General features: G+C 33.4%; 1 protein-coding gene and 2 long non-coding RNA genes across 8 annotated transcripts; 2 read left to right on the top strand and 1 right to left on the bottom strand.

Annotated features, from left to right (window-relative positions):
- Positions 1 to 4,791: 4,791 nt before the first annotated feature.
- LOC137818929 (Phototropic-responsive NPH3 family protein) lies at positions 4,792 to 8,432 on the bottom strand. 2 transcript variants are annotated; one of them, XM_068622593.2, is made up of 4 exons: positions 8,109 to 8,432; positions 6,776 to 6,842; positions 5,498 to 6,664; positions 4,792 to 5,409 (listed from the first exon to the last, which is right to left on the bottom strand). In XM_068622593.2, exons 1-4 carry the CDS (start codon positions 8,171 to 8,173, stop codon positions 4,876 to 4,878), a joined length of 1,833 nt encoding a protein of 610 aa, XP_068478694.1. In that variant the 5' UTR covers positions 8,174 to 8,432; the 3' UTR covers positions 4,792 to 4,875. The 2 variants fall into 2 exon arrangements, with proteins under 2 accessions (XP_068478694.1, XP_068478693.1); XM_068622592.1 differs by having other exon boundaries at positions 8,017 to 8,135.
- A 2,828-nt stretch (positions 8,433 to 11,260) lies between these two features.
- On the top strand, positions 11,261 to 12,819 carry LOC137826641 (uncharacterized). Of its 5 annotated transcripts, XR_016516397.1 has the most exons (6): positions 11,261 to 11,440; positions 11,532 to 11,617; positions 11,868 to 12,173; positions 12,271 to 12,283; positions 12,402 to 12,508; positions 12,603 to 12,819. It is a non-coding gene; the product is annotated as an uncharacterized LOC137826641 (long non-coding RNA). The 5 variants fall into 5 exon arrangements; XR_016516398.1 differs by having other exon boundaries at positions 11,857 to 12,173; positions 12,271 to 12,508; XR_016516399.1 differs by having other exon boundaries at positions 12,271 to 12,417.
- Positions 12,820 to 13,040: 221 nt separating this feature from the next.
- On the top strand, positions 13,041 to 15,074 carry LOC137819682 (uncharacterized). The gene is made up of 3 exons (XR_011082373.2): positions 13,041 to 13,291; positions 13,489 to 14,058; positions 14,886 to 15,074. It is a non-coding gene; the product is annotated as an uncharacterized LOC137819682 (long non-coding RNA).
- The last annotated feature ends 5,862 nt before the right edge of the window (positions 15,075 to 20,936 follow it).

Genomic DNA, 20,936 nt, shown 5'->3' on the forward strand with positions numbered 1-20,936 from the left:
ATTATAAAAATAATAATTTTCCATATTTATTTCATTTATTCCAAAGTAAAATAGAAGTTATTTTTAAGAGTTAACCCAACATAAACCTGTAATCCGAATAAATAACCCATTATGTTTCAATATTGTTTCTCTTTCCATCTTCAAAGATTGAACTTCAAATCTTTTATTGCGGTTGCTTAGTTGTTAGTGGTGGCTTTGAATAAATTGTGGTAAAGGTGTGTTCGTGCCTTAATAAGTAAGGCTTTATAAGGAAGGTTTTACTGATTTCTATATAAATTTGGAGTATTTCAAAATATTCATATTACAAGATTACGACTTATAAAAATACAAACATCTACAATATAAAGTTTAAAACATCCTAAAGCTTTTTAGGACCTCCTACACCTGTATGATCATTTGCTCGTGTACATAGAACAATCATCGCAGTACACAACACAGCAAGAAAAGTAAGGGTAAGCTAGTGAAAATGAAATTTTATAATATGCGCAATTAAATCAAAAGGGAAAACCAAATTACATGAATCAATTTTAGAAATTTTCAATCTTCTTCAAATCCTAACATAAAGCAACCACATAGATCTCACAAGGATCTACACATCCAGGATATTCAACAAACATAATAACATTCGATGCCTTCCGGAAGACTCATATTAAGTAAGTCCTATTAGAGATTAACACTTGATCCAAAGATTACCAGCAAAGTGATGACAACTCCTTTTATATACTTGGATATGCCGGTAGGTGGGTGTCATAAGAGAAAGGGGTTTTGAGTTTGAGTGATTGATAGACTGAAGAGAAGATTGAGTAGTGGAAAGGTAGATTCTTGTCTTTGGCGGGGAGGATTTACTTTATTAAGTCAGTATAGTCTTCTATCCCATTATTCTATCTATCTCTATTTAAAATGCATGTTGCATTGGCAAACAAGATCATGAGTATCCAAAGGAATTATGAAACAATTAGACATAAGCAATGCCTTTTTACATGGAGATTTGAAAGAAGAAGTATACATGGTTGCTCCTCCTGGATTTACTTCTATTCCACCAGGAAAAGTTTGTAAACTAAAAAAGGTTTTGTATGGCCTTAAACAAGCCAACAGAGAATGGTTTGCCAAATTGTCATCATTTTTGCTTTCTATGGGATATACTCAATCTATGAATGATCATTCCTTGTTCATTGATTCTTCTGAAGGATCTTTTACAACATTATTGGTATATGTGGATGATATAATATTGGTAGGAAATGATAAAGAAGAGATTGTTCGAATCAAACAAGCCTTAAATCAGACATTCAAAATTAAAGATCTTGGGAATTTAAGATACTTTCTTGGTCTAGAAGTAGCAAGAAGTAAGACAGAAATAATGGTAAATCAAAGGAAATATGCATTGGAATTATTAACCGATGCAGGTCTTTTAGCCTGCAAAACTGCACCCACTCCTATTGATAATCATGAGAAATTCTCTTCTACTGGAAGTATTCCTTTCACAGATATTCAAGCCTACAAAAGATTGAATGGAAGACTTATGTATCTCATTAATACCCGACCTGACATAACATTTTCTGTGCAACAACTTTCTCAATTTCTTGCTAAGCCTACAATTGTTCACTATAATGCAGCGATTAGAATTCTTAGATATATCAAAGGGGCTCCAAGTGGTCTATTTTTCTCTTCCACTACTTCTGTTCATCTCAAAGCCTTTTGTGATACTGATTGGGGCACCTGCAGTGATTCAAGACAATCAGTGACTGGTTTTAGTGTGTATCTTGGGAATTCTCTCATATCTTGGAAATCAAAGAAGCAAGGAACAATATCAAAGAGTTCTTGTGAAGCTGAATACAGGGCAATGGCCACTGTTACATGTGAAATTTAATGGCTAACTTATCTTCTTCAAGATTTCAAAGTTCCTTTTGAGCAACCATCTCTTTTATACTGTGACAATGACTCAACAAGATACATTGCAGCAAATCTAGTATTTCACGAACATACAAAACATATAGATTGTCACGTGGTCAGGGAAAAATTAAAGAATGGCCTCATCCATTTGTTTCCTATTTCCACCACAGAGCAATTGGCTGATATTTATACCAAAGCTTTAAGTTCTCAATCTTTTAAGAATATTTGTTCCAAACTGGGTGTCATCAATATTTGCTCTCCAGCTTGTGGCGGGGTATTAAAGGATACGGATACCAGAGTTACAGAAGGATCCTAATATTAATTGAGAGTCTTGTCTAACTATCAGTTGTTTCTCTTTATAGAGAAAAAAAATTGGGTGTCTTTTCTAATTATATTATTTCCTTCTTTAGTTAAACCCTAGAATGAGTATACTACTTGTATATATTCAGACCATTTGTTTTGATTTGAATAATAAGAAATAAGAGATATTCATTCTCATATCCTTTGTTTTCAGTTTAAAAAAAAATAAAAAAAATGGAGATTTCATTGTATATAAGTGGGTGCAAACCTTAACCTCATTAGCCGATTTTATGGAGTTGAGTTAGGCTTAAAGTTCACTTTGTAATAGGTGGGGTTCCGATGGAAGAAAGGTTGATTGGGCTTCTTGGAAAAAGGTATGCAAAGCTCGTGAGGATGGTGGTCTTGGGATTATGAACTTAAGGACCTTTAATTTGGCGTTACTAGGTAAGTGGATATGATGTCTAGGGTCGGATAAGGGTGGTTTGTGAAAGAAGGTTATTAACTCCAAGTACGGGGGATGGAGAAGTCTGAGAGAGGGAGGGAAAGATAACAAAGATTCTCTTTGGTGGAAAGACTTGAGGGAGGTCTGGAGCTTGGAAGGTTGGGGTCAGAATTTCGAAGAAGCCATCAATTGGAAGGTGGGTACTGGGAAGGATGTTTTGTTCTGGGAAGATAATTGAGTGAGGAGAGGGCTTTGAAGAATGCCTTCCCGAGGTTGTTTTCCTTGAGTCCGTCAAAAACTTCTGCGGTGACAAAATTCGGGGATTAGAATAACGGAAAGTGAGAGTGGAAGTTTGTCATGAATAAGAAATCTATTTGAATGAGAGAAAGAACTAACGAATCTACTTTATCTTGAAACACATGATAAAAGTGATTTTGAATTACTTGTTTTAAAAATATTTTAAAATAAGTTTTTCAAAATTTGTAGAATATGATTTTTGAATCATGCTTTCTCGAGCAGAATTTTTCAAAAACAATTTTCAAGTAAATTTTCTGAAACACATAAAAAATCATCTTAGAACAATTCTTCAAAAATAATTTTTGAAACAACTTTTTGAAATGATAATGCTACTTTCGAAACAATCTTTTTAGAATGTAATTTTTCCAAAAACACATGAAATACGTTGTAAACAAGAATCAAAACATAATTTACATAACAAACTTTTCAAAACAATTTTTTTTAGAATAACTTCTTTTTCTTGTTTTTTTTTATAATAACAAATGGAACAACGATGATGACACAAGAACGATAATGACAACAACAAAGACACCAACAGTTATGTGCTATGAGAGAACGTATTTTACTAGACTTCCTTTGAATTTGTTAAAAACAAAAATTATTTTCTTAAACCACCTTTAAATTAACTTTTAAAAAAGCCTTCAGTTAAAAACATACTAGTTTGTGTAGCAGTGAGATGCAGGGAGAAAAGATAACACAATTATATCCACTTTGCTAGAATATAAATAGTTAGACAATAATGATATTGAAGTTATTGGCAAATTAAGTAAATAAAGTCTATTTTACTTACCATTAGCTAAAAAATTATAGGTGGAAGCATTACATATTTAATGAGTCTCTTCTTTTAACCTAGTTTATTTTTCTTTTAACCCGATATATATATATATATATATATATATATATATATATATATATATATATATATATATATATATATATATAAAAGTCAAACAAAGCTAGTGCCGTAATCCCTTTTTTTTGTAAATTGTGTAATTTCATTTGATATTTTATGAAATAGATAATATTTTTGTTCCCGTATGCCAATAAACTGCCATTGGCCTCGATTCCTGAACGATGTGGGACTGTATTGGCATACGGGAACAAAGTTGTTACTATCAAATAGATAATATTTTTTTATTAAGTTGTACTTGTTAAGTTCGGTTATATCAAATTTCATTAAAGTTGTACTTTATATACACAAAATAAAAAAATTGTCCATTTCAAAAAATACAAATTGAATTATACCATTTGAGGAAAAAAGAAAATAATAATTTAACAGCCTTTAGAGTTATTACGAAGTGAACTTAAATACAATGAAATGTTGTCATCTCTAGTCGATGTGAGATCTTCAACACACCTCCCACGCCGAGACTGCCAATTTGTGCGTGAGACTATATATTATGGGTAGTCCGATAACGACCCGATAGCGGGTGGCCTAATAAGCCCAACAAACACTCGCTAGGATAGGCTCGGAATGACTATGATACCATATTACAAAATGAACTTTAAGCCTAATTGAACCCCACAGAACCGGCTCATGGGGTGAGGTTTGCACCCACTTATATACAATGAAAGGCTCTAATCTCTAGTTGATGTGAGATTTCCAACCAGAGTTTTGATATAATGAGTTTAGAAATAAATATATATAATAAAGGGGAAGTTTAGAATTAAATAATATGAAAATATATTAAAATAATAGTATTAGGAGTTAGTAATGTAATTGTATAGAAATGGTGGGATGTTAATGTATCGTCCGAGGAAAAAACCGCTATAATACCCCTAAAACTCCTAAAACTGAACGTGCAAGCAAGAGGAACATCTAGTTGTAGTGACATAAAGGTGGGAAAAAAAAGGAAGAAAAGTAAACAAAAAGTGGTGAATGTGTGAGCATGAGTATAACTTACAATTGCCCCATGAGTAAGAAAATAATAGGTACACATTTTTGCCTACTCTGTGCTAGCACAGGTTCTCTCAATCACCTTTGAATCTGTTCTATGAGAATTCTTGGATGGGGAAGTTGATCCTCTAGAAGAACTATGCCCAAAAAGACTAAGCTTACCAATTTTTTTGGAGAAAGAACTCATGAATTTACGCGATCCAGACTTAGCCATGTCCCTCTTCATGCAAGCATGCTCCCTCTCAAGATCATTCAGTCTCATTCTTAGTCGAGCCAATTCAAGTTTAAGCTCACGGTTTTCGCGTCTCAGTGATGCATAGTTGTCTCTGGGAGACATTGCTGCACTCAGTGCACCACTACTTATGCGCCATGACTGGTGTATTGGCTTCGGATCATCTTCCCCAAAGGAGCAGGACAAAGAATTTCTGAGTCTTAGCTGTTCAAAATACAGAACTTGCACTATTGATTGTAGAGGAAGACGCTCGTTTTGCGCAGCGTGTGCTCCAGCTTCTTGAGAAAGCTTTTGAAAATCAATCAATCTGCATAGCTTTTTCTTGTCCAAATCTGACAAACCTTGGTGGGCCTGAAATTTCCAAAACTTAAGAATAAGAGACAATGAAGGTTGTTGTTTTGTTCACTGCAAGTAGCAAAGCAAAGACAATGAAACATACTTTTAAGTAAATATCAATTGCCCGATATAGAGCATCATGAACCGTGCGGGCATGTGCAGGCAAGGTTTCTGCAATGACCAAAAACTTGGAAAGTTTGAGGTTTGCATCTGGGGCAATTTCAGCGAGGTAGTTGTCCACTAGTTTTGACACTTTAACTAGTGCAGTTTGGGAGGGTGAACGAGGGCTGTCAGATTCAAAGAAAGATGCATCTTCTGGGTCTTCGTCACTATCATCCTGCTGAAAGAAATTTACCAAAATTCTATGAACTGTGTCAACATCAAACAAGGTATCACCTGCATGCCTGAAAGAGGGAATCAAAATATCATCAAGGGTGGCAACATCTAGCTGTGATCCAATCCTTCTTTCCAAGTCAAGTCTAGAAGCAACTGTGCAATCAAGCATCACTGCACTTCGCAGAAGCCCGAAAAGGAAATTGATTGGAACAGCAAGTTTCTCCACAGGCAAAAGGCTGACAATGGTCTCAACCACAAGCTTTTCATGCAGAGAGGATTCTGAATCAATCTTGGTCTGGCTGGATGGATTCCACAAGCTGGATTTCTTTGTCAGTTCTTTCTGTGCATAATTCACAAGGGAAGCACCAATACTCTCTGGCCGAACGCCACGGCATTTCATGGCTGATATGACTCTTTGATACATATCAATTCTGAGAACAGAAAGATCTTCTATCCACCAGTCACTATCGCATTTGGCTTGCCTACTCATGTGTAACCTGCCAGAGCTGCTATACTCTAATCTTGAGAAACTAGAGGCTATTTGTTCTGCACATGCTTTTGAAGCTATTGCATCAATGCAGCGGATAACTACTTTTAGCTCATCAGCAAGAGGAAGCAGGCTCTCACATTGTTGCAAGACTTCAACACACATTTCAAGATTCTTGCAAACTACACTCTCGAGGTATTCCTCAGCACGCGAGCCGAGGTTGTCTTTTGAAAAGTCTTCAGTCATTTCAAGGTAATCAGAGACACAACATAGCTGAGCAACATTTGTGGATGTAATCTCGAAGTTAATACCATAACAAAATTTTGCTGCCAGCTCAAAGCATTCAGCACCTCCTGGTAGATTATTAAGCACAACTCTTGAGATATCATCATCCCTGTTTTCTGCAACTATCCTCCTTATTCTTCCACTTCTGGAGACAAGAGGAAACTTCATGCAAATATAATCAAAATTAGAACAATCATTGAGGAAATTCTGCATATTCCTTGCCATATCATATTAAAATCCTCACAAAACCAAAATATATGAGAAATTACTAACCTTGTGCAATGAAAATGCTCCTCCATTCACTTCTATTGTTATATCACTTGGTACATCACGAAAAATCCTACAAAAGGTCATTGGGTGAATCATTCAATCAAAACATAAAAATGATAAATTCTCTTGGTTGACTTTGTATCATAACAACTCATACACCCCCATTCACTCATCATAATGATTTCAAAAAGCAAGGAAGATAATTGATCCTTCCTTTGCTTGGAAGGATGTAAACACTCAAAAGCATTTAGAATGAAAAAACAGAATTTTTTTCGAAATTAGATACATAAAAAACATATAACATCACCCTTATTCCTTGACTTACATATGCATTTCCCTTCTAACAAGAATGAATCGCATTGTTTTCTTAAAATTACAGGAAGTGGGAGATAGAATAAGGAAAAATGATACTGGATTTAGCAAAACCGACTTTTGCGACCATCATTCTAGAACAAATATTGTAACAGTTTTAAGGTGACATCATATGATTTTTTTTCAGTAAATTGCGTTAACTCCCAGAGGACCGACCCAAAAGATGAAAAGAAAAATCTTTTTAAAATGAGAACCCCGTGAACCTTTTTGCTCAATTAAGATAAAAGCATCCCCCAACAAAATTTGGTTGGTTAAATTCTCAACAGTCTTTGTTTATATGAACATTGTCAAGAGCCCTGCCTTGCTAAGAAATCTTAGAAAAGAAGGTGATCGTTCAAATGTCTGTAATTCAGGAATAAGGAAAGCAAAATATTGTAAAAACTCAACTTGTATTACTAGGTATAGAACAATAGCAATTGCTAAAGAAAAAAATTATGTTAGCCAAAACAAGATCAATTTAAACAGAAAAGGCAGTTTACAAAAATAATTCAGATCATCCAAGTAACCAAGAAGTCATACCATGCAAAAAGCACAAGGCATGATATTTCATTGATCACTTAGAAGATAATCTGCTGAACATGAGATACATTACATCATCATCATCATCTAATAAACAATATTAGAACAGATCTTTGATTATTTCTTTCCAGCAGCAAGTTCAGAAGAACCATAGAAAATCAAGTTCGGTTGCAACAGTCTCTAGCAGAATCCAAGTTAATAAACATAATTACAAGAATACATGACAAAACACAGACCACTTTTTCAACAGATCACCAACTGATAATACAAGAAAAGTTTGAACATAGGAAATAAACTACCGAGTGCATATGATACTAATAAGAATGCCAGAACATGGATAATCAGAAACTCACCCTTCAAGCAACAACTTGTCTAGGAGGAAAACAAAAGCCAAGCATGGGAAATTAAAAGCATAGAAAGAAGTATGAGAAAACATGAAACGAACCATTCATTGTATCTTTGCCTTGTACCCTTGACCAAGGATAGCTGCTGCTTGTCAGTACGATCCATAGGAAGTGAGAAAAAACAAGATAGTAAAACAGAACGGAATGTGAAAGGAAAGATAAAAGTATAGTAGTAGTGGGTTTAAGGTAGTAGTAGCAGTGAAGTGTGGAAAGAGACAGAGACCCAGTTGGAGTTGTTGCTGTTGGGGGAGTTCTTTGGCCATTTTCGTTGAACAGGTGGTGCTCATTGCATAGATTGCAATTGTCCAAAGTAATGGGCCTGTGTTGTGGGTCACAGCTTGCTTTACGTGACTCATTTCTCTTTACTTCATTTATATATATATATATATATATATATATAAATGAACAAAAATGAAAACATACATGTTATATATGTTAATCATGGTAAAACATTTCAGTTAAATCAATTAAATCATCACTACAAAAAAATTACCATTTTCTTCCCTGTTGATATGACCCTCAATTAGTTACAAAATTTTGAAGTTAGGTGGAAGAGAAAGTCAATGATTGTGCGTGAGAGACACAAGTATTTTTTATTGTTCGGTGCTTTATCATTTTTCTTGGTCTTTTTTGAGGCTGTTAAAGTGGTGCAAAAGGGTAAGAGGGGTGGTAGTAGTTGTTCCTTTAAGAAAGAGGTTTTGTGAGAAAAGTAAAAAGTGTTGATCAGAGAAACAGGAACGAAAGTGGGAACAAAAGTTGTTAAACAGGTTTTGACAATTTTGTCATGTCACTCTTTTTGTCCCCTTTACTCCAAATTTCATCATTTCTTTCCCTCAGCAAATTATGCTTCACACCAAGCTTTTGAATATTTCTTTATTTGAATCTTATGGTAGTGCCATGTAACTAAATAATGCACATTGCTTTTGCGCAGATTTTATGGACTCCTTTGATGATGGTTAGTCTCATACAAAACTTTGTCTTATTTTCTTTTCAAGGCATACTATAATATTTATTGTTTACGTGAATATAATATCTTGTATTCACTTCATACAAGTTTTCCTTTAAGATAATGTTCAGAAACCCTTCAATTATTGTACAAATACATGGTAAGATACAGTTTTCATGGAAGCTTCAGTAGTATCAATGTTTATTTCTTTGTTCTTTCCTTTTCTCACTTAATTTTGTAAATTTACAAAGCACAGTCTTTATTTTCTTTAAAGTAAATATTAATAAAATCTTTAGCATCTACGTATATAAAAGAGAAGACAAACTTTTGGACTAACTTTGCAACGTTAAAGTTTATTTCCATCCTTTCGGGAGACATTTATATAAGAAAAAAGTTTTAGTTTCTCAAGAATTTGAAAATGGAAATGTCAAGATTTTGAGTTGGTTTGCATAAAAGTCGTTAATATATATATATATATATATATATATATATATAAAAAAAAGTAAGTGTAAAGTCATTTTATAAATTAATTTTGTAAGATTGAATTAAGTATAAAGTTTTTTTTATGACATTATATTTTATCCTAGCAATGTTTTTTAAACTTATCATGTTATTTTGACATTAATAAATTGCAACACACAAGGTAAGAATCATCTGAATTAGAAACAACTTATTAATGAGTAATCATTACTAAATAGAAGACATATTAAAGGTATTAATGACGAAACCACAAGCCCATTAATACACATACAGGTTTCTCAAAATGACTCGACAGATAGCATCTGACATATACACATTAAGTGATCCATGTTACTACTTTTTCGTCCACATTGTTATCAAAAGTGAAATTGTTACCTTGGTTTCAAACTTTCTCAAAGAAATACCTAACATGACGCTCAAACTTTTCTTTACACATTCACTCTCTTGAAAGAAAACTTTGAAACTTTGAAATATGTTTTTCCTTTAATCCCTCTCTGAAACCCTAATGAAAGAAGACAAATGGCTCCCAAGAGATCGCTCAGTTAAATCTATCAATCTCCAACTCTGGTGAGGCGACGTTGATATTTTCAGAACCACAACTCATTCCAGGAAAACATCTCAACTTTGAAAATCTGGAATGTGGTGTCTATCCTCTAGATAAAGTGTTTGGTCTAGTAGGATGGGTAAAGTTTCTTGCCCTAAGAAATTTCTAGAACTATGAGATGAACAATTGGTTTTGGGGCAATGCATAACATGTAAGTGACAAGTGCTTCTTCCAAATTTTATGCAAAACTTTCTAGGCAAATTATGTTCCCAAATTTTTTTCCACAACTTGCTAACATGATATGTAATACAATCGTAAAAACTTTGGAACAAATTGCATGTTGAATTAATTGAAACAATTTAAACAACGAAAGGAAACACAAAGTTTCGCTCAAGATTTTTCTGCACTTAACATCCAGACTTTTGCGATTTCTCATTTTTTTTTCTATTTTGATTATGGACGCGCCTTTTTAACACATGTTTATTAACATATTGAAATTCTCAAATCCAAAATTTCATGCAATTTCAACGCGTATTCAACTCATAATAATATTTTTAACCTAGCACACAAACTTGCAAAATTCTGGCAGCAAGAAAAAACTTATGCAATCCGGATTTGCATTCAAATGTAAATCTTCCTCTTCATTGTTCTATTTTGAATATCTTCTATGGATGATAAATGATATTGTAGAAATTTTGAAAGAGATGAAAATTATCATGGTGAATCTAAGTGATATTCGACTAACAGTTAATTTCTAGAGTGAGGTTGTGCCAACACTACTAGGAGGAGTCTATAAAATTGTCTAGCAAGAAGACAACTCTAGAGAGAACTTTGAACAAGTATAAGTGTCTCAAAATTTGGACAACATTTCATTAATCAAATAAAAGTTAAAAGTCATGTACAAGAGATTCCTATTTATAGGAGAAAGTCTCTCAAAATCTTTCAAATGAGACTATGACAAATGTCACCACCTTATTTATGCAAATCCTTTCCATTGGGAGACACTACAAAAAATTATGTAAATAATGACAGTTTTAATATGTCAGTTATTAAAAACCGTCATAATTAACAGTATAATATGACATTTAAATAACCGTCACATTTCATATTTAAAATATGACATTTTCAACTGTCATTTTATACAACGTGCCTTATTTTTACTTTCACGTTTTTCTCCCTCCATCAGATTTACTTTAATTTTCCCCCTAAAAAAATTCATTTCCCACGCTTGTTCAGAGTTTCAATTTTTCAAAACCCGTTGATATCCTCTTCCCAAAATCTTTTGCTTCTTCCTCATTCCAAATCTCTAAATTTCTTTCTTCGTTTAACTAAGTCCTTACCTGCTTCACCATAACCCGTTTTTCGTCAACCTCTTCTCACGCGCCACATCAATGCTCAACCAGGTCTTTGTTCTCTCCCTTTATTCCCAATTGAATTACACGATTCTATTTTTGTACAATTCAATTTCATTTCGTTTGTTCTTATTCCAATCAGGCACTTCTTCCGTCAAAAAGAGGATCGAAGATGTCGTGCGAATTGCTAACGACCACGAGCGAGAGGAGATTCAGACCTATCTCAAGGTATCTTAGATTTTTTCCTTGCATTCAACGATATCAATCAAATCCATTTATATAAGATATCAACTTTTAAATGAACACATACATATGTGGAAGCTGTTAATTTTTACAGTGATTGAGAAAATACCATAGGCAAAAAATTTTGGTCACTTGAAGTCTTTGCATTAGCTATGTCTTGATTCAATTCTTCCACCTTTTGCTTTAACTCTTGGATATACTCTGACGCTTCTATTATGATTGAGGTTTTGTTTAGCTGCCACCACCCATCAAAAGAACCAGAACTATCTGGTAATTCACCATCTCAAAGCACACCATGTAATTGATAACAAGTATGTGCTTCAATCGAAATAATCATAACAAACGCATTACATAGAAGACAATGCAGATAGCACAAACTGTGTGGAAGATTAAGTAACTAAGGTATTGAAGAATCCTTGGTATTCAACAACAGATAAAGAATGGAGGTTGTCCCTTTAATTCTTTATTTTCTTGCAGGATGGAAAAATAGATGCAGAGGTCAAGCTCACAGGAATTCTCTGCTTAGGAGAATTACAACCAGGTGAAGTTCTGGCTTTGCATAGATTTAGTTCTGGCTTTAATATACATAATCTGGTACATGTTCCATAGCACTGAATATATGTGGTATTGAGTTGTAGGGTCAAACCAGAGGTAGATTCTCTGTTCTCTGTCACCTTTGCCTCTTGTGAACACATTTGTTCTGGCTTTAATTGGAGATTTAGATGGAAAATTATGGTTAGCAACTATGGATTTGTATTGTACTTCTCAGAGTGTGATCAAACCTTGTAAGCCTATGAACTTAGTTCGTTCATATGCTTCAGTTGTGCGGTTGAATGGTGGAATTTATGTTTTTGGTGGTGGAAATGGTTATATTTGGTATGACACAAGTATGAGTAGCTGTGCTTTTCAATTAGTTATATTTTGGAATGAGATGAAGTTTTGACAACCCTTTTATCTTCTATCTGTGCAGTTGAATCATACAACCCTGTTCATGATAACTGGACCATGCACCCTTCTTTGAACCAGAAGAAAGGAAGCTTGTCTGGTAATGCTTTAGATTGAAAAAAATTTGTTGTCGGTGGCGGCAATGGAGTTGATTGCTTTTCAGATGTTGAGATGCTTGATTTAGATAATTGAGGGTGGATCCCTACACGCTCAATGCTAAAAAAGGTAAAATGGACAATTAAATGGTCAATATCATGTGACTTCATCAACAATACTGGATTTCACTCTTATTTGTAAGATTTAATTACCTAATTCATCATAATCAAGGAAAGTGGTTAATTTTGTTGATATCATAAGTTTGTCCTAATATCGTTGTTTTGAGAGACAACATATGGTGCTTATGATACCCCCTATCATTTTTTACCTTTTAGCAGTACTGCCAAAATGGACAGACTATAATCTATACAAATTATTTTGCTAAGCATCCCTTTGATGGTTTATTTTAGCACTCCATGACCCCTTTCTTTCACTTTTTGTTGCAATTGTATATTGCGGGCGTATTAATTTTTGTGAATATTAACTGCAAACAATGACAACTTTCATGCCGCCTCCACCAGCACTACATTTCTTGTATTTCATCCTCAAGACAACAATATTATTGCCATTGGCATGGATGACTCTTCCATACAAATCTATAATGTTCGAGTGGATGAGGTAGTATTCAATTCATAATAAAGATTATAGCTGTCGGTTAAGTTTCATAAATTAGTGAATTTTAAAAATTGATATTAGCCTCTCCTCCCCCCTCCCACTCACTTTGCATAAAGATATCAGTTTTGGTTTCATGCATTGTTAGTATTTTTTAAAAAATGGCATTTACCTTTTTTCTTGTTTAATTTGTTTTCATCTAGGTCAAAACCAAGCTAAAAGTTCATCAAGAAGAGAATCACTGGTCTTTTTATTTGTATCCATTGTTTTGGTAGTGAAAAAGGATTTATTCTTTAAATACAAGAGAGAAGTATCAGTTAGTAGCTGGTTATTGAAGACATGTCAACAGTATTCAATTTATAGTTAAACAATCCCATTAAGTAAATCTTTAAACACTATTTTCTCTTTATATTCAGACATTAGTTAGTACATATTTTATTCCATTTCACGAAACTTTATTGTCAGCACACTCTAATGCTCTAATGAAAGGAAATGCTAGATCAGAAGCAGAGTTTTTTAGCAAATAGATCTTATCAGGGGCTAATATATGCCCAGTGATAACGCCTCCCCAGAGCCATACCTCATTGCAAGAAGAGGAAGAGCATCTGGGTATGAGGATGAGAAGAACAAATAGACATAAACTGTGATTTTTGCTTTAGACTAACAAGTATTTGGTTCTTGTCTCTAAAAGCATAGTGAATAGTGAGTGGAGCAGGTCATTGGTTGGTAAGTTTGGCAAGCAAGCCTGCTCCATGGTACGATGGAAATTGCAGGTGTCCTTTTCACCTTTGTCAGTTTTGGATATGTTAAATTTGTATGTCTTCCAAAATTTATTAAGGTTTATTCATTTTTAATTAAGAGTTAAGGTTCTTAGTTGATAACAAAGTTGTTGCATAAGCAGTAGGATTTGAAGAAAATTTACAGATTGCAGACAAATATAAAAAGAACAACTTAGATTAACACCTAGAAATCTGAGATTAAATTTAAAGAAATCCAGTACTACATCAAACTAATTTATTTGGATTTAGATGTAGATCCTCTTAAATTATTAAATCATGTGATGTGATATGGTAATATCAAAAAAAAAAAAAAGTTTATTTCTTTATTAAATTTAGTTAGTGAATTAATACTTAATGACTTTTCATTTAATAAACTATATTTTTTTTCTCCTCAACATAAAGCTATCAAATCATTCAACAATATATGAAAATATTATAATTGAATTGATTGAACGTATGATAGGGTGATTTAATTTTGGCAAATAAGCATGATGTGAGTTCATTATGGATCATGGATTGAACAAGTGACTTAACAAGAACCACTTTTCCCATATAGGAATATCCTACCTTGCATTGAATTTGCATTAACTTTTGATTAATTCAAACTCCTGGGCAAAAAAAAATGGTCTGTATTAATACCACAAATATTGGTACTCTAACACGTACTACGAAGGTCACAACCTACTTTATCTCTTTAAATTATATAAATGGTATGGCATGAGTTTTATTTAAAAATAAATTTTAAATGAATAAAAAATAAAAGTCTATATTTATATTATAAATATTTATTGATGAACTAATGTTGAAATTATTTATTTCAGGCATCAAATTATGGAAGTGGTGTTCCATCACCTAATCAAGTAATATGATCAAGTGTTGGAAGCAAAATTGATTAGGGATGTGTGTTTTAATTTTTAACTTGATTAGAAATGTATGAACTTTTGAACAATTATGTGTTGTAATTTTAAATTTGATTAGGAATGTATGAACTTTTTCTGTTTTAATTTTCAATTATATATAAAATTTTGAACATGTATGCTTTAATTTTCAATGAAATGAATTGAATGATTATAACTTTATACATTATTTTATTTTATTATGTAAAATTGGTGGTTAAATATTATAATTGTATAAATTAGATTATAAAAAATATTATAAAAAATTGGTGGTTAAATTTTATTTATTCAGAATTAAAATTACGTCAGTTAAAAATGTCACTACTTACGTATATTATGGCGCCAAAATCTTCTTCAATGAATGTAAATTGCGACAGTTATAACTCACACTACTTACATATAAAAACCGCCACTATTTACACTATGTTTAAAGTGACGGGTGTTGCGGCGGGTAGCGTAAAACCGCCACATTAAACTTTGTGGCGGCCAGTTCTATGGCGGTTTGGGAAACCGCCACAACCGTATATTGTGACGGTTATAAACGCCAGTTTATACAAAAATAACCGCCACAATATACACTTTTTTTTGTAGTGAGAGTGAAAAGTGGCATGCCTTCATTGGAGTAAAATCCTCTCCATTCGGAGAGGACATGTGGACACGGTTTTACTATTTTACACCCTACCTTATTTTCTATTTACACCCTACTCTACTTGGGCCCAAAATACAAGGTTCAATACTTCCTAACTACTCTATACAGTTTTTACAAGACTAAAAAGAAGAAAAAAGACTTTACAATCTCTTCAATAAGGCTTAATATTTGTCTATCTTCTTAACCGAAAGTTTTGAGGTTGGATGGTTTTCATCCAAACCTAAAGATTCCAAAAATTGAACAAGACTTCCATACAAAAAGAGTATTGATGTATTAAGAAACTTACTACTGAACTATTAGTAAGTCATGAACTCACTTAAAAAATAAGAAAAACGTAGAAAAGCTAAACACAAAAATTTCATTGAAACATTTTATCAAACAACTTCTATGTTTTCAGCTAGACATTTTATGAAACAACTTATAAGCTAAGTAAAACTCATGAAGATAATTATGAATTAACATGACGTTGAACATGACATGAACTGATCATAAAATGAAAATCAACATCTAATATCAACTTTTAATTGATTAAAACTTAAAGAAAGACTTGAACAAAACAAATTCAACATGCATGCAATGGAGAACCTAACTGACTCGGTTCAAGGAATTTGAGTGGTCTAAATTGATTAAATGCATTGAAATCCTATTTTATTTAGTAGATTAAATTCAAAACATGTAAGAATTTCAAAAAACAAACAGATACAATTAGAACACAAGGATTTTAAATTTTTGACCAAAGAACACTTAGCTTTGGTGTTGAATCATGGCTCTGATGACCAATTGATGGATAACTCCTTTGCTCCATGCTTGTTCTCCGATAGAAATGTAGGAATGAATGAGAAAATGTAGTGGAATTGGAATGTTTTGGAAGAATATTGAAATAATGTTGAAGAGGTTAGGCCAAACTTATGCAAATTCCCTAGACTAATTCACTCTCAAAGTGTTAGCAAAGGATTGAGACTTTTGGAAAGAAAAGCTTAAACAATTTTGATAGAAATCCAATACTCGTCAAGTTTGCATTTTATGTAGACATGCTGCCTATTTATATAGTAAGAAAGCTTGCAAGCCAAGCTTCTAACCCTAAAATGTAAGAGAAGCTAGGGTTAGAAACCCTAACTTGATGCCCAAGTCTCATAACCCTAGCTTGGAGTACAAACTTATCATATGATTAGGGTTAAGTGTGTTGCTTCTCATCCTATGTCATGGTTTGAAACAAGCCCCTCCTCTGTGACTTTGACACAAAACCCTACTCTAATCATCCCATAATTATAAAAACTCAGGAATATCCTATACTACTATATACATGTGTGTACAAGGCTTAAAAGAACGAAATTTATTCTTTCCTGCATCCTCTACTTCATTCTTTTTAGCTTGAATTGGTGGTGTTTAGATATACCTCCATCAAGTGTTCTAAACCTTTGTGAGTTGTTAATCTCAATGGGAGATTAAGAAGATGTTACCTGGAGAGGTTTGTCAACTCACGTAACCTGCAGAGCTTTGTTAACTCAATATAACTTGGAAAGATTTGTCAACTCGTTGTAATCAAGTGATTTTATTAGTGGAACCTCCTAAGTGGTTGCTTAAGAGAGAATTGTATGTAGCTTAGGATTTGGGGTAAATCAGTATAAAATATGTTTACTGTTTTACTTTATGCTCGCTAGATGATTCCACTACACAATATGTTAGATGGTCTGCTAGAGAATTTATTTTTACCCATTGTTAAAAGATTCTAAGGCTCCATTCAAACCTTTCTGGAGCTAGTTGTTCTTAGACTAAGATTCAATAAAAAAATAAATAAAGTGAAGAACAAAGAACTAAAAACACTTATTTCCCCCTTTTTTTGACACCATAAAAAAGAGATCCTAGAAAAGATGAATCATGACTACTGCGGGGGGTGAAGGTGGTTGTAGAGATGGTTGAGGAGGGGTAAAAGGTATTTTGAGTTGATTGAGGATTTTGAGGAAGGAGTTTTGAATCTGTGTACTTTGGACTTTGAACTTAATGTCCTTAGATATTTTCTAGGAAGGTGGGATGAAGAACATATGATTCTTTAAAAACGGTTGAATCATAATGTTTCCAATTTGTAATAGATTGTCTATAACTGCATTTTACTTGTTAAATGATGGAGAGAGATGACTCAACTTTTGATTCATAGGGCATAGTTTTAGATAACCATTTGGCTTACTTGTTTTGACCAACCTAGAGGTGGCTAGGTAGGGTTTGGTTAGGCTAGGGAGCCTAGGAAGGTTTTACGGATAAATTGGTTGCGACTATGTTGGAGGGTCTAACATGACAATGGCATCATTTGGAAGACTAAGGTATTTTGGTGAAGATTGGAAGGTTGAGGAAGGTTGAAGTGCCCATGTGTTGCAAGTTATGGTTTCGTAGGATGAGAAGGTATGTGAGTTAGGTTTCTATGAATTATGAAGTTCAAGTTTAGGTTTATAATCTTTGTTCTATGGAAGGTCTAAAAGAGGCTAAGTGATTAAGGTGGAAGGTGTTGATTATGTTGGAAAGGTGTTAAAGTCCATAGATGGTGGGGAGGTAGGCACTTCAAGAGAAGAAATTATCAAGTCAAGGCTTTGATTACCTTAGACCTGATGGGTGTTGGGTGAGGAATTGATGGAGGTCAATCCAAGCCACTAGAACATCCATGTTAAGAAGAGAGAAAACAACGTTTCAGAAGATATTTTCTAAAGATTTCTTCTTCTTTAGTCTTGTAAAATTGTATAGAGTAGTTAGAATTTATTTTCAGTCTTTATATTTTGGATTCTGATTAGAATAGGATTTTGGGCCTTGTATTCTAGGTCAAATTAATCTAGGATTTTGTGCCTTAAAAGGCCAAGAGGAGACGCTTACATGGAACTCACACGACGCCATCTAAGATGCCAAGTAAGCACCTAGTCCTTCCCTTCTTCAAAAATGACTAATGAAGTTCCTGCATGTCACATGCTTCTCCTTGGGCGCCACTTGTCATGACTCTTCAACATCCTTTTTCCACTTGGCTTCATATGAATGGAGAACTTCTTAAAGACTAGGATTGCCACATGGCAACCTACTAATGGAGAGGATTTTAGAAGATTCACTAGTCACTTTATGAGTCACAAGAACTATAAATAAATGTGCTTGTCTTGTAAATAATTTAGACTATGAATTGAGTATTGAATTGCTGCCAAGATTGATTTTGCATTCCTCTCTTAGTCTGTCTTATCTCTTGCTCTCACACTCTTAGTTTGCGAAGCTTAGAAACTTGCTAGAAGGTTGGTCTAACCTCCTTCCTAGCATTATTCTCCTACCCATTTTCCAAAGTTTTACCCATTTTTTATCCTTTCATTTCACTGCAATCATCTTTTCCATCCAAAAATCACTTTCAGTCGAAGAAATTTTCAAGGAGCCAAGGAGAACTCCATCAGAAATGTTGTGTAAAGGTTGTGCTTACTGTTGAGTAAATAACAAAGTATGAACAATAACAAAAGTAACGAGAGATCAACACATAAGAATTTATCTTGGTTCACCCAAACTATTACACTCCTCCTACTTAGGTTATCTTTTGTGGCTACCTTATTTATCATTACTCTCCATGTAAGGTGTTATGCAAATGGGATAACCTTCAAACTCCATAATGAAGTAAAATAGTCTTACTCTCCAATAGTGTTGGCATTCAGTTTCGTATATGTCATTTTTACCATGTATGTGTCATCATTTTCATCCATCCACGCCCACGAGTTCCACTATCCCTCTTCACCTGGACTTGTGAGCTTAAAAAATATGCTTGAATTTTTTCCTGTTCAAACTAATCTCTCCTCCAATTTATACTCCACTCCCACAAGTTACCATTCCATCTCCCTAGCTACCCTAATGTTGCTTCCTTCATGTTGCATTAGCATACATTCTTAAATATTTTTACTTGAGTGGCTCCTTACCTAACCATCTGTCCTCGCATAATACTATCATACTCCTTTCCCCAACTCTCCATCCTACACTATCCACTTTCGTATACCTCATATAAAACATAAAACTCTCAACCACCATGACTCTCTTTTGTTTTCTTTTTTCTTTAAACTCCATGTTAGGCATTACTATGAAACCTGACATCTCAATTAGGCTAACACCCTAGATTTCAATAATCATCTTCCATTACAAGAAAAAATATTATAAAAAAAAGAATACAAACCGATATGGGGGGACTAGGTCAAGACCCATACAAAAAAAAAAACACAAGAAACCTAAGAAAAACGAAGCATAGGAGTTTCACACCTATTATGAAAGAACTCCATATAAACACTGGAGACAAAGTACAATACCAAACCCAATCAAGCTGATGAAGGAAACCCAGTTTAGCTAACTTATCCACACAATGATTCCCTTCTCTAAAGATGAGAGACTTTAAAAACAATACTCCGACAAAAACCAAGAAATTTATTCCACCTATTCCTAAGGATCCAAGACCAAAAGATTATTTTTAAAAACATCACGAATCAAATCAAAGCAGAATCACTTTCCAAAACAGATAAGATTATAACCTCTAACTAGTCCCATAAATTCAGTAAACAAAGAAGACTGTACACCAAAATAAACAAAAAAAATTGTCCATATATTCACTTTACTACCTCTAAAGATACCTACACAAAAAACTCGACCTAGAAAACCCCATAAAGCTCCATCCGTATTCACTTCGTATACTTCAGAAAAAACTCTCACCTACCAAGACTCTCCTTTTTTCTCTCACATTGACATTCAAGTTTTTCCAGGACCCACACTTCGACCAAAGGATATTGACATTTAACATCCTATCCATGGCTCTTTTCTGTACTTCGCGTCTACCGTTCAAGAGTCTCCAAGAACATGACTTTGTTATTAAAATTAATACTTTATATTTGTCATGTGCATATTCTGAGTTATAATAATTGTCGGTCACTAGTAAGCATGATCATGAATCGGTTCCACCATAAACATCCTAGATTACCATTGTTTTCATTGCCATGTGTTACCTCACGACTTCAGTGTCACCACCCACAATAATCTTTGGAACAATGCATTTATTTGACAGATTTTTATTTTTTTTTTAATTTGGCAGCACAAGCTTTGTTAAAAAGCTCTTTGTAATTAGTATTTTAGTATATTCCACATGTTTATTCTGTAAAATTTACTATAATAAAAAAAATGTTTACAATTAACATTCTTAAGAAATAAATATTTTTACATTTGTAAACTTTTATTTAGGTTATATGATAACATTTTTATTGTTAGCTAAAATTATTTTAAAACTATTGATCATTTCTTCTAAAAAATTTCAATTTTATTTAAAATTAAAATGAAAGAAAAAG

Source organism: Phaseolus vulgaris, chromosome 10 (assembly GCF_051622355.1).
Source record: "Phaseolus vulgaris cultivar YP4 chromosome 10, ASM5162235v1, whole genome shotgun sequence".
Classification (NCBI taxonomy): Eukaryota; Viridiplantae; Streptophyta; class Magnoliopsida; order Fabales; family Fabaceae; genus Phaseolus; species Phaseolus vulgaris.

What these genes read in the sequence shown, in the direction of transcription:
- LOC137818929 (XM_068622592.1), bottom strand. Translation starts at nt 8,111, where the DNA reads ATGGTTCGTTTCATGTTTTCTCATACTTCTTTCTATGCTTTTAATTTC. An exon ending in GACAAGTTGTTGCTTGAAGG is followed by an intron (nt 6,843 to 8,016) that starts GTGAGTTTCTGA and finishes GACCTTTTGTAG; the next exon opens with GATTTTTCGTGATGTACCAA. An exon ending in CAATTGATATTTACTTAAAA is followed by an intron (nt 5,410 to 5,497) that starts GTATGTTTCATT and finishes TGGAAATTTCAG; the next exon opens with GCCCACCAAGGTTTGTCAGA.